Source organism: Strongyloides ratti (genome assembly GCF_001040885.1).
Source record: "Strongyloides ratti genome assembly S_ratti_ED321, chromosome : 1".
In the NCBI taxonomy this organism is placed as follows: domain Eukaryota; kingdom Metazoa; phylum Nematoda; class Chromadorea; order Rhabditida; family Strongyloididae; genus Strongyloides; species Strongyloides ratti.
Window position 1 is genome coordinate 9,625,722 of NC_037307.1, and position 13,393 is coordinate 9,639,114.

Sequence of the window (13,393 nt, forward strand, 5' to 3'; positions counted from 1 at the left end):
ATATCAACAAATATAAATAAAATCTTAATTTTAAATCACAATAATATTAATTTGTTTAAAAAAATAAACAAAAAAAAGTGATAGATATATATATAAATTAAATTTTCAAAAAACATATAAACTAAAAGGTAATTTCTATTAGCATAAAATACTGAAACAAGTTTAATATAATATTGCCATTAATAATTTATATTTACATTCTATATCAAAAATTATAAAAAATAATAATTATTAATAACAAAAGATTCCAAATATAATAACTTTTTTTAAATATTTTTATAAGTAAATAAAATTATAAAATTTAAACAAAATTATATTTATATTATTAAATATATAAATTTTTAATTATATCATTTTAATTATATTTTAAAACTTACTTGAAATTTCTTTATGACATAATGTACATGTATAACTTTTGAAATGTGCTTGCATTCTATGTCTTGATAATGAAGAACTGTGGCAAAAAATTTTTGAGCATATTGTACAACGAAAAGATCCTAAAAAAAAATTTATTATTATTATTTATATTATAAGTTTATTTTAAATAAAATTTTATATTTAAATATACCTTTTAAGTCTGGTCTTTTAAGTTCACTTCGATAGCCAAAATTATTTGTAATACTTTTATTAGTATTATTTTCATTTTTATTTTTTAATTCGTCATTTTCATTAAATGACTCAGAAATATTAATTTGTTTATTTGGTGGTGATACTCGATCTATATCAATACCATCATCAGATTGATCATGATCTTCCATATAGCAACGTTTATTATTATTATTTGTTGTTGATGAGAATGAACTTGATGGTGAGATATTTTTTCTTATTAAATTATCATCATTATATTCCATATCATGATCTTGATCATTAGAAGGTGAATTAACTGCAGAGTCAGATGATAAACTAGGTGACTTATCACATTTTGCATTTTCAAGTATTTTCGAAAGACTGGTACTAAGATTTTCCTGATTCATAATAAAATCCATAACTTTAAAATGATTATATAAATTAATATTATTATTATATATAAATATATATTATATACACGTATTAATAAAAATGTTTAGGTAATAATATAATACGATAAAGATAAAAAAAAAGAAATAAAAGAAAAAAAAAGGTGAAATAATAAAAAATATAATTTTCTATTTACATTATCACCTATCTCCTTATTGTATAAGTGAATATATTAAAATATTATATTATTCAAATTTATTTTACAGGAGACAGACACAAATTCATCTATAAAAATATAATAATTAAAACTAAAATTTTATTGTCCATTTTTATCTTATTCTAAACTTTTACCGGTCATCTTGATAAGTTATATTACTCAAAAACTATTACTTTAACAATGCTACATTCTTTTTTAAAGTTATTTTCAGCCTCATGTATATATTAATAATATAAAAGATAAAAAGTAATACTTTAATATAGAATATATTTTTTTTTAATCATGTCAAATTGACATCTTATTTTATATTAATTCCCTTATAAAATTATTTTTATCTAATATTTTTACATTTTTATTATTCTTTAAATATACTAATAATAATATGATGAATGCTTCATTAAAAGAAATTATTATATATATATAAAAAAATCAGAAATTATTTAAAAAAAAAAGAAGATAAACTAAATGAATAGAAATTTTTAGATTATTTTATCTTATAGTAATACATAAAGAATGCTTTAAAAGACTACTGCGCAAATGCACTTTAACGTTTATCAATAGAAATGGGGTTAGGAAGGGGATAACAAGGCAGAACACAAAGCATGTAAAATTTATGATTTCACCTTTTTACCTATAAATCTATCAACATTATTTATATATAATATATAATATATATTTTTTAACTAGTTATATTAAAAAAGATATCAACAAATTATTTTAATAAAATAAAAGAGTGCCGAAAATAAAGAAATATATATATATTTTTAAGAAAGTTAAGAATATAATAATTTTAATAAAGATAAATAGACATTCATACAATTATATATTCACGACTATTTAATTATTTTTATATATCTTGGTAGGAGGTTGACCTTCATCTTGGGATTCTTTAAAAAAATTATCTACCGAATGGACATATATATATTTATATATAATATACACCTATGATAATAGTATTTTATTTTAAGTGAAAGTATAGAAGAAACAAAAGGTAAATGACATGATGTCAGAAATATTAATATATTAACCTAAAATAATTAATAATCTTAAATAAATTTAAAAAAAAAAAATATCTTAATATAATGATACACATTTTTTTTTTAGTTATATAAATTTATATCAAATTATAATACATATAATAATTGTATGACAAAAAAAAATTTTAATTAAATAAGCTTAAATTTATTGGATATAAATATATTGTATCTTTATTATTATTATGATTAAATAATATATTATAAAATGGATAATAGTTTAAAAAAATAATAACGATATGATAATTAAAAAATAATAAGTATTCAAATTAAAAATTTATATTACTTTAAAAAAAATTAATTATTTAATAAAGTCATTTTTAAATTGATAATATGCTATTTAGTACAATTTTAGATGAATAAAATAAATTTAAATATATGAATAAAATTACCAATTATAAACAATAAAAAAAAAGGACTCTTCTTGAATTAAAATATATAAAAATTAAATATATAAATGTAAAAATATTATACATCTATGTTGTATTTTTATGTAGTTTTAATCTTAAAATATTATACGATATTTGAATGATATTTGTAGCTTAAAATTTTAACTTTTATAAAGAATATAAATATGAAATTTATTTTAAATAAAGAATGAAATAGCATTTAAAAAACTATTCTAACATTACTATTGTATTGTTTTGATAAGAAAAAATCAAAATATGGTCCTATCACAATGTATTTATGATTAATCTTCATATAGTGTTGGTCAAAAGTTTACTTTTTAACTTGTGTTTAGTTCCATTAGAAAACTTTTAAGTAATACTATTACATGTATATTTTTCATCGTTATCAGAGAAGTAAAAAAAAAAAATGTTAAAAAAAAATAATAAAATCAGTCTTAAATAATTATTATTTGAATATGAACATCATATAGTGAATCAAAAATAGAGTCATACATGAATAGGAAAAAAAAATGAATATGATTTAATAAAGGAAAAAAAAATAGTAAAAGAGATAATATTAGCGGTCAATTAACATCAAAAAGTATAAAGATGAAACAATAAATTTTTGGTCTGTTATCACATATTTATAATATCTAATATATTTTAAAAAATAAAATAATCATGGGAAGATATGTTTTTTTTCATTTAAAATGTCTATATGATAGACAAGATAGATGAAAAAGATAATTATATTACAATTTAGCTAATATAATTATATAAAATTTAAACTTTTTTAATGTTAAAATAAAGATACAATGTTATTATGATTTTACTATTAAAAATATTATTGCTTATTAAGAAAATAGAATGGCATAGTATAAAAATTTATATATTTATATATATATAAATATAATTATTATTAAAAATATATAAATAAATTATGTCATAGATAAAGATAGTGTACTACAAAAATGATTATAAATCACTAATCATAGCAAAAGTAAAAGTGTATGGTTGACGTAAATAAACCCAGATATATAAATGAAATAGCCTAAATCGGGAGACTGAGAGTGAAATTAGAGAGAAAAAGAGAGACAAACGCCTTGAATATTCAATGGGAAATTTTCTTTTCTTTTTCATTTTTACACTTCTTCATGTACCATCCACCAACGGCTACATTTTATGGATGTATAAACATATATCTTAATCTAGATGATATATCCTTTTACAAAAGAGTAAAATATAAAAATATATACATTATATATTATGTATATATCCATAATGAAAGATGATTAAAGACGATCCAACCAAATAGTATGGCAAACAGGGGCATCTTTGCTACTGATCAGCGACTAAGATGGTCATTCAATACTTGTTACTTAACAACATGGCCTACTTTTGACCGCTGGCTAAGTAGAGCGCACCCCATAATAGGGCTGCCTGAAGCGAGGTGTAGTCGGCTGGAGACTAGCATTTATAAATAATAAAAGTGACACTTCCTATTCAATGATTCAGATCACTTGGTAGATTTATCTTTTTCTATCTCTTAAATAATAAGATGTCTCCTTTAAGTTTTCCATATCACCAAAAAGAAGTTAAAATCATATAAAGGATAAATAAAAATTTTTCCATCCATCAACAGAATATTATATTATATTATTTATAATACGGATAAAAATGAGGGTAAGATGAATAATAAATGGAGGGTCATCAAAATTAGCAAAAATTGAAAGGGAATAATTACGCTTTAAATAATAGAGTCTTTCATTTTAAGGTATGATTATTTTACTTTTATATATCTCTCTTAATGACTTTTTACAGTTCATTCAAAAATTATTGGGTTATCCATATTTAAAAAGAAAAGGTGTAGATATATTTAATAAACCAATAAGATATTTATTTTTATTTATTCTTTTATATTACTTTTATAAAAAGGTAATTGAAAAGAAAATTTGAAAAGTATATCACAAAAGCGTATTAGAATAAAAATGAATAATTGAAAAAAAAAATAAATTTATTTTAAATAAAATAATTATTTTAAAAAAAATTAGCAAAGTACCATTATTATTATTATTTATCCTTTTTATTATCACTCTCCTTATCTAACCCCATTTCTTCAACTTCTTTGTCAAATCTTCTTTTTGAAATCCCTTCAATAATTGGCCAAAAAAGTGTATTCCAATTATTTTCCCAAGTTAAACTATTTTCATTTAATAGATTGAAATGTAATTCATTTAACCCCTATAAAAAACAAATAAATTAAAATTAAAAATATAAATAAATCAAAACTAACGGTTGATGACGTTGGAAAACCGGTTAAAAGTAAAGTTAATCTTTGTTTCAATTCATCATAATTATTGAAAAGATATCCATTGTAGCCATCTTTAACTAATTCTGTAATTGCATTGAAATTTTTAGCCAACACTGGTGTTTTACATCCAAACATGTCAACAACTTTCATTGGTAAATCTATTCCTGATGTTGATGTATGAAGTGACACACCAATATCAGCACAACCTAGTAATTTAGGATAATCTGATGCTTCAAGCCATGGTGTTATAAATAAAACTTTTTTTAAATTTATTTTTTCTATCTCTTTTAAATAATATTCTTTCATTGGTCCTTTACCTGTTATTACACAAATAATATTTGGAAGATTATTATTATCATTATCATATATATGTAAAGCATTTAATAAAATTGAAAAATCTTCATCTTCCGTCCAACTGGTAGAAGAAACTAAAAGAACAGGCCTATCATTTCTCATAACTAAATTATCGTCATTTCCTTCAATAAATTTACTTTTACCATTAGAATCAAGAAATAATTTAAAATCATTTTTATATGATAAATCATTCAAAAATTTACATCTTTCATTTGACATTAATCTTTTAAAATTCCAACTTGGCGCTTTATCATATAATACCTCAGCATCCACATTCCATCTATCCATTAAATCTTTTTTCATTGCTTTTGATACACATAAATTAAAATGAGCTCTCCTACCAAAAAATCCTTCATACCACATTGTTCCTTTTATCAATTTTAATATACATCTATTACAACTTTTTGTTTCTTTTATATTTTTATTTTCATTATTAATAGATTCTTTTTTAATATTCTTATTATTATATGAATATTTATTATCTAAGATACTCCATGTATAATTATGCCAATCAATTATAAAATAAGCTCCTTTAAGTTTAGCTACCTAAATAATATTATTTATATATCTCATTTTTTTTTTAATATTTCATTAACTTTCTATTATTTATATTTTTAGTTTGTAAATTTAAATAAAATATATATGTTAATATATTTGTATTAAAAATTTAATCATTTTCATGTATACTTATTTGGGGGGTTTTAGTAGAGTAACATAACATTTACTCCAGATATATACATTGAAGTACATGTGTCAAATGCGGTTGTGTTCCACTTTGATTTTATCTCTTTCTCTCTTTCAATGAATATGAATTGAATTTATATTAATGAATGTACTTTAACAAATTAAGGTAATTTATATGAGGGATATTTAAAAAAATTTTTTTTTTTTTCTAAACATACCAAATAACATACTGCCATTACTGGTAATCCTGGTGGATTTTGTATTAAAATAAATGTTGTCCATAAAGATGTATAAAAAATTAATGTAAATAGAAGTACAATACCTGTCCACATAAATTTAAATATAAGTGACAATAAAGAAGGAACTTTTGTTGTAATAAAATCTGGTGGTGGAGGAATCTTTACAAATTCAATTTTATCATGTTCAGCTATTCTTAATGGTGGTTTTGAATTTAAATAACTTACTATTTGAACATTAACACCATGATCAGCTAAAGATAATGCATGATAACACATTCTAGGAGAATGACCTATGTCTCCAAGAACTACAATAGTTGCTTCCTCAACCATTTATATAACAATAATACTTCAAAATAAACTTGTAAACAAAAATAAAATAATAATACAAAAAAACCAATGTCCTAAAAAGAAATATCCTTGGTGAAATATAATATTTAAAAAAATGCCTTGTCATCAAGCATAAGATAATAATTTTATCAAAATCAAAGTTGATTATTAATTACAAGTAAAAATAAATATATTATTTGATCTTATTTCTTTAACAAAAAAAAATGTTATAATATAAAATAATCTATAATACAATATGGATATGCATATAAATTAAATATGATTAAAAAAATTACAAGCTCATGCTTCATGTGCACTTACTTGTAGAATCTAATGGATTAGCTATTAACTATTAATTTAACAATAAATATCTGTCGAATTACATAAAATTCAGTACGAAAAACATTTGTATTTTTAAAATTTTATTTAATAAATTAAAAAAATAAACTTAAAATAATTTATATACTTTTTTTATAATTGTTATTACTGCTGTTATTACGGCTATCACTAATTTATATTTATAGATATATTTTAAGAAATTTATTTTTATCCTAAGTTTTAATTATCTATCACTATATAATAACATGTGAAACGCTTGATATGATTAGAAAAAGAATTATATTCAAAGCTTTTTAATATCCAATAATTCTAGACCTGAACTTGGTATTATCTTTTATATGCATTTAAAATTTTATCATAATTTGCCTGATTTAAAATAATCACTATTTTTATTATTATAAAATGATAAATTTATACAATAAAAGTACAATGTATATCATTCTTTATTTTTTTTTGAAATTTTATAAATAAAATTTGGCCAAGAGGAAATTGATATCAATGTAAATATGTTAGTTTATATTATCAATATAATAGTTCCTATTGGAAAAATTTCCATCGGTGTTTAGTGAAAAATTTAATAAAAAAAAATGATTCTTTTATTTCATTGATAAGCTTTTATTAAAAAAAATATACCATTTAAAATTTGGAAAATTTTAAGCTTAACTTTAAAAAGTTTAAATTTTATTAAATAATTATTATTTACGAAACATTGATATTAAAAAAAGTTCCTTTAACATTTCTTTGTCCTTGGGTTAAATTTAACTTTAAACCAGTCGAAACACCAGATTGCAGTAGATGCTAATGTTTTCCTTTTTTGCACTTTATGCTGTAACTTCTGTATAAATAAAATATTTTTGCAAGAAATGATTACACTTATTATAATCAGAGCATTTTCTATGATATAAAAATTTATTAAACATTAATTAACGAAAATAATTTTTCAAAACTCATTTTTCTTCTATATATATATAGGATTTATGATCCACATTTGCTTCAAAAATTTTGTGTATTTCATTCATCTTATTAACAATATCAGCAGTCGTTTTCGTACAAGATTTTGGATAGTCTACTTTGTGAATTTCTTTGCATTTAGACTTTGGTTCAAGCAGAAAACCAGAATGATTTAATATTGGAGTATTAACAAGTCCAGATGAATCAGTAATATAAGTATCACTTTCAAGTTTAATTTTCTTTTCTGGTACACTGCAACTTTCTGAAGGTGGGTTACGTGGAATTTTTGTTGAACATTTAACTCCAGAAAATCCTTGCCATTCAACTTTTTCTTTCAATGTTTTGGAAGCAGTTGGAATTACTTTTTTACGTTGATCTGACACTCTTCTTCTATACATTGAGCTACTTGATTCACCACCTAATTTTAAAACATTATCCTCAGGTTTATATATATTTTCTTCAGTTTTATGAATATCTGAACTTTCATCATGCCCTTTAGTCTCGTCTAATGATGAAGTTTCTTCAGTGTTAGATACTTTATTTTCAGTTGAAATATTACTAGTGTTTGGATCAACATTATCAGAAATTGTATTGTTATCAGTATTCTCAATCTTAACTATTTCATCTACTAAACAATCTTCTTTTTCTATTTTAATTTGACTATCTAATTCTTGATTTGTATCTGTATCTTCTATAATTGACTCTTTTTCTGATATTTCATTTGTATTGTTGCATACTGAAGCTGACTCATCAACTGGAGATTTTTCTTCGCAATCTTCTGTTATTTGTGACTCAATGTTTTCGTCTTTTATTAATAATATCTCTTCTTTTGTTTCCTCAATTACCTCATAATTCATAACTTCTTCATTACATTTCAAATCAATTTCATTTTGTTCATTTCCTTCTTCATCAGCAACTTCATTGTCATCTTCCTTTTTATCTATTTCTGCTTCAGGTTCATTAACTGAAATATTTTCATCAATATCCACTTCTTCTTTTGTCTCTTCCTGAGTTTCAGGTAATTCTTCTTCATCGTGCAATGGTGTTTCCAATTTCTCACTTTTATCTAATACTTCAGAAGATGACTCTTCAACATTTTTATTAACAATATCGGTAGATGATAATTCCTCTTCTGACATACTCTTTAAAACTTTCGCACAATTAATAACCTTAAAAAATGCTTTTAACAATGATATTGGTCGTGTTATTCCTGCCGGTACAGGTTCATGTATTTTTTTACATTTATCTGAAGGTTTTAACAAATATTTATGTAATTCAATAAATCCTTTAATTTCATATTCAGACCATGTATCAATAATATCTTTTTTGAGTATTTGTTCAAACATTTCATCGTCATCAAATGAATCGTTATCAGTTTTACCGCTACGTACCTCGTCAAATCTTCTACATTCTTCTGACACAACAAAATATTGACCATTAAAAATTTTTTTCATAACATCTTCATCCCTTAGAAGGAATTTAATACAAGTTGTTAAATTTTTATTATCTTTTACAAATTTTTTTTGTGTTGTTTTAAAAAAATCTTCATCATACTCAGATTGTTTTCTTCTTTTTTTAAGAGTTGGATTTACAAATACAAGTCCTGTAGATTCTTCAACAAAACCAGCAACTGTATACCAAAGTAATTCATTAAAAAATGGATATTTATAAACTTCACCAACTCTACTCCTAGTTTCAGATCTATTTACATCTAACTGTAGTGGAATAGATAAACTATGTAGATAATTACCACCAAAGACTATACTGTCCTCAGCTGTATACACAGCGTGTATGAAACCAGATGGAATGAGAAATGTTTGCCCAGCATACAAATTAATACGAAAACAATCTTTTACGGTTTCACCTAAAAATTCTTTTGCACTTTTACAACCTTTCATAAATTCTTCATGAAGTTTAATATTTTCTTTTGTAGGAGGTATCAGCCAAAATACTTTTTTTCCTGTTAAAATATGATACCATACGGATGTTCCACCAAAGTCCATATGGAAATCAGTATAAGAATGTTTCATTGATATTAAACAATAATTATGTACATTTGGAGCTCTTTTTAAAGATATTCCTTTTTCATCAATGTACTTAAGTTGATTTAATTTTAGTATATCTGGCCAATACCTAATAACCCAATCCATATCTTTAACAAAAGCAGGTGCTCTAACATGTTTAGATAATTTACTATATGAAAATTCCAGAGATAGTGAATTTAACAATACTTCTCTTTCTTCAGGTGGTTTTAAAAAACATTTTCCAAATTCTTCTAATGACATTTTAATGGTTTCAAATTTGCCAACTTTAATTACATCTATTTCTAAAGATTTACCACAAATTGATACAATTTTGTCAATTGTTAAAAAATTTTTATTTGGCATTAACATTCCCAATTCTTGAGGAGTTCCATCAACAAGTATTGGCGTTGAAGCTCCATTTAGACGAAAATAAGATAGGTTAAGTTCTAAAATCAATTATAAATATTTATGAAAATAAAATAATAAATTACCTTTAGCCTTTACTACTTTATAGAGATCATTTCTTTCATAACAACTATCATTTAAAATTTTACTAATATTATATTTGAATCCTTCTATATATAAAGTTCCGTCTTCTTTTTCAATAGCAGGAGGTACATTTACTGGAGATTCTTTTACAACCCTTTGAACATCTGATTTTCTTTTCCTAGGCATTTTTTAGGAAATAAAAGTTAAAAATATTTTAGTAAAAAAATTGACATAAAATTTTAATAATCAAATTATAATAATACTATTCTTATAAATTAGATAAGGAGAAATTTAAAGAAGCGATACACAAAATACCAAAATTAATAAGTATAAGTATAAACAAACATTCTTGACAGGATATTAATAGTTAATTTATTCTTACTTATAATGGCACTTATTCGTTCTTGAAAATCTTGATTTTAGTAATACTTTTTTTTTGTTGTCCAGAGATGTTATTTTTTTTAAATCAAGTACATAGGCCTTTGCACTTACTACTAAATGTTATTAATATAAAATTTTATTAACATAAAAAAAAAATTTTTTTTTATTACTATCACTCGTTTTCTCTCTATTATATTTATACATATAATTTTCTTGTATCATCAATTGTCACAACGTATATAAATTATTTAACCAATGACACTTGGATAAATTTTATTTTTTAAAAATCACGTATCTAGATAAGGCTCACGACTGAAAAGAATACACTTTTATATATTTAAAGGATTGAAGACGGCAGAAATATATGAATTACAACGAGTGAATATTTCTCTGCCCATCATGTCGTCAATGTTATTTTAAGTAAAATGCTTCCCTACCTCGTGTTCTCTATTCATATTTTTATTCTATTTTTGACTATATATAAACAAAAGTTTTAGGTTATGCTTTCTAAAAATATTATTTCAACGTTCCAAAGAAATAATATTAATTTCCTACGTACAATGTCTTCTGATTCATTTCGTGTTGAAAAAGATACTTTTGGTGAACTTAAAGTTCCATCAGATAAGTATTATGGAGCTCAAACTGCTAGGTATGTTGCCACTATAACATAATTTTTTTATATATGTTGTTTTTTTATAGATCGATTATGAATTTTAAAATTGGTGGTCCTGAAGAAAGAATGCCACTTCCAGTTGTACATGCTTTTGGATATCTTAAAAAGGCTGCTGCTATTGTTAATACACAATATGGTTTAGATAAACAAGTCAGTGATGCTATTGTTAAAGCTGCTGATGAAGTTATTGCTGGAAAACTTGACGACCACTTTCCTCTTGTTGTTTGGCAAACTGGTTCTGGAACACAATCTAACATGAATGTTAATGAAGTCATTTCTAATAGAGCTATAGAACTTCTTGGAGGACAACTTGGTTCTAAAACACCAGTTCATCCAAATGACCATGTTAATAAATCACAATCTTCTAATGATACTTTTCCAACTGCTATGCATATTGCTGTAGCTCTTGAAATTAACAATCGTCTTTTACCATCATTAAATACTTTAAGACATTCCCTTGCTGCTAAAGCTAAAGAATTTGAGAAGATTATTAAGATTGGACGTACTCATACACAAGATGCTGTACCACTTACTCTTGGGCAAGAATTTTCTGCTTATGTTACACAAATTGAAAATGGTATTGTACGTATTCAATCAACACTTCCACATTTATATCAATTAGCTGCTGGAGGTACAGCTGTTGGAACAGGACTTAACACTAGAATAGGATTTGCTGAGAAAGTTGCTGAGACTGTTAAGAGTCTTACTGGACTTCCATTTGTTACTGCTCCAAATAAGTTTGAAGCTCTTGCAGCACATGATACAATGGTTGAAGTTCATGGTGCTCTTAATGTTATAGCTACATCTTTAATGAAAATTGCTAATGACATTCGTTTCCTAGGTTCTGGACCACGTTGTGGATTAGGAGAACTTTCTCTTCCAGAAAATGAACCTGGTAGTTCTATTATGCCAGGAAAAGTTAATCCAACTCAATGTGAATCACTTACAATGATTGCAGCTCAAGTTTTTGGTAATCAAGTTGCTGTAACTGTTGGAGGATCAAATGGACATTTTGAATTAAATGTATTTAAACCAATGATTGTTAAAAATGTTCTTCAATCTATTCGTCTTATAGCTGATGGTTGTGTTTCATTCTCAAAGAACTGTGTTGATGGCATTAAAGCAAACGAAGCTAACATAAAAAAAATTCTTAATGAATCCCTTATGCTTGTCACAGCTCTCAATCCACACATTGGTTATGACAATGCTGCTAAAATAGCTAAAACAGCTCACAAGAATGGCACTACACTTAAGGAGGAAGCTGTTAAACTTGGAATTCTTACTGAAGAACAATTTGACAAATGGGTTAGACCAGAGGATATGCTTGCACCAAAATAATTTAGATATTATTCAATTATTATAGAGATATTTTTGTCTAAGTAAATTGTATAAAATTATGAGTATTATTTTATCTTATCTCCTGACGACTACAATTAGTTTTGAAGGAATTTTTTTCTTAAATTCAAAGTTTTATACAAATTTTCAACAACCTAAAGCATTTTTCCCAGAAGTTAATAAATTTATTAATAATAAAATATTAATATTTTAAAAACAAGAATAAAAAGTAAATATCTCAAAGAACATCCCATTAAATTCTATTTTCAAAAAAATCTCATCTGATATTTTCATTTAAAAAAACACGGAAATTTGAATTTGAAAAACATGAAAAATACTACGCATATAAAATTAGAAATATGAATGACGAAAGAAAAAATAAAAGAGTAATAAAAAAAATTTTATTGTGTAAAATATCTTAATCAAAGAATTAAAAAAAATAAAGCTTTTAAAGTTTAATAATGAAAATATCAAATTTACAAAGACTTAAAAATTAAATTGAAATAATTTCTTGTACATGGTTAAAAAATCTTTAATGAAAAAGTGGTAAAATAAAAAGTTAAAAAATTTATTAAAAAGAAAACATTGAGATTTTTATTTAAAATTCAAGTAAACATTCTTTTTTTAAATTTCAATCCAAAAAAACTTTTTAAATAACGTCTGCTTTGAAATCTCAAAAGTTAAGAATA

At 23.5% G+C, this 13,393-nt stretch overlaps 4 protein-coding genes across 4 annotated transcripts; 1 reads left to right on the forward strand and 3 right to left on the reverse strand.

Annotated features, from left to right (window-relative positions):
• Positions 1-366: 366 nt before the first annotated feature.
• Positions 367-986, reverse strand: SRAE_1000298200 (Zinc finger, C2H2 domain and Zinc finger C2H2-type/integrase DNA-binding domain-containing protein; the record flags this gene model as incomplete). Its single annotated transcript, XM_024650121.1, has 2 exons — positions 367-497; positions 569-986. The coding sequence occupies 2 exons, from the start codon at positions 984-986 to the stop codon at positions 367-369; spliced, it is 549 nt and encodes a 182-aa protein (XP_024503930.1).
• A 3,681-nt stretch (positions 987-4,667) lies between these two features.
• On the reverse strand, positions 4,668-6,515 carry SRAE_1000298300 (Chitobiosyldiphosphodolichol beta-mannosyltransferase; the record flags this gene model as incomplete). The annotated part of the gene is made up of 3 exons (XM_024650122.1): positions 4,668-4,838; positions 4,891-5,808; positions 6,165-6,515. 3 exons carry the CDS (start codon positions 6,513-6,515, stop codon positions 4,668-4,670), a joined length of 1,440 nt encoding a protein of 479 aa, XP_024503931.1.
• Positions 6,516-7,798: 1,283 nt separating this feature from the next.
• Positions 7,799-10,501, reverse strand: SRAE_1000298400 (JmjC domain-containing protein; the record flags this gene model as incomplete). The annotated part of the gene is made up of 2 exons (XM_024650123.1): positions 7,799-10,272; positions 10,318-10,501. The coding sequence occupies 2 exons, from the start codon at positions 10,499-10,501 to the stop codon at positions 7,799-7,801; spliced, it is 2,658 nt and encodes an 885-aa protein (XP_024503932.1).
• A 755-nt stretch (positions 10,502-11,256) lies between these two features.
• On the forward strand, positions 11,257-12,707 carry SRAE_1000298500 (Fumarate hydratase, mitochondrial; the record flags this gene model as incomplete). Its single annotated transcript, XM_024650124.1, has 2 exons — positions 11,257-11,345; positions 11,396-12,707. 2 exons carry the CDS (start codon positions 11,257-11,259, stop codon positions 12,705-12,707), a joined length of 1,401 nt encoding a protein of 466 aa, XP_024503933.1.
• Between the last annotated feature and the right edge of the window lie 686 nt (positions 12,708-13,393).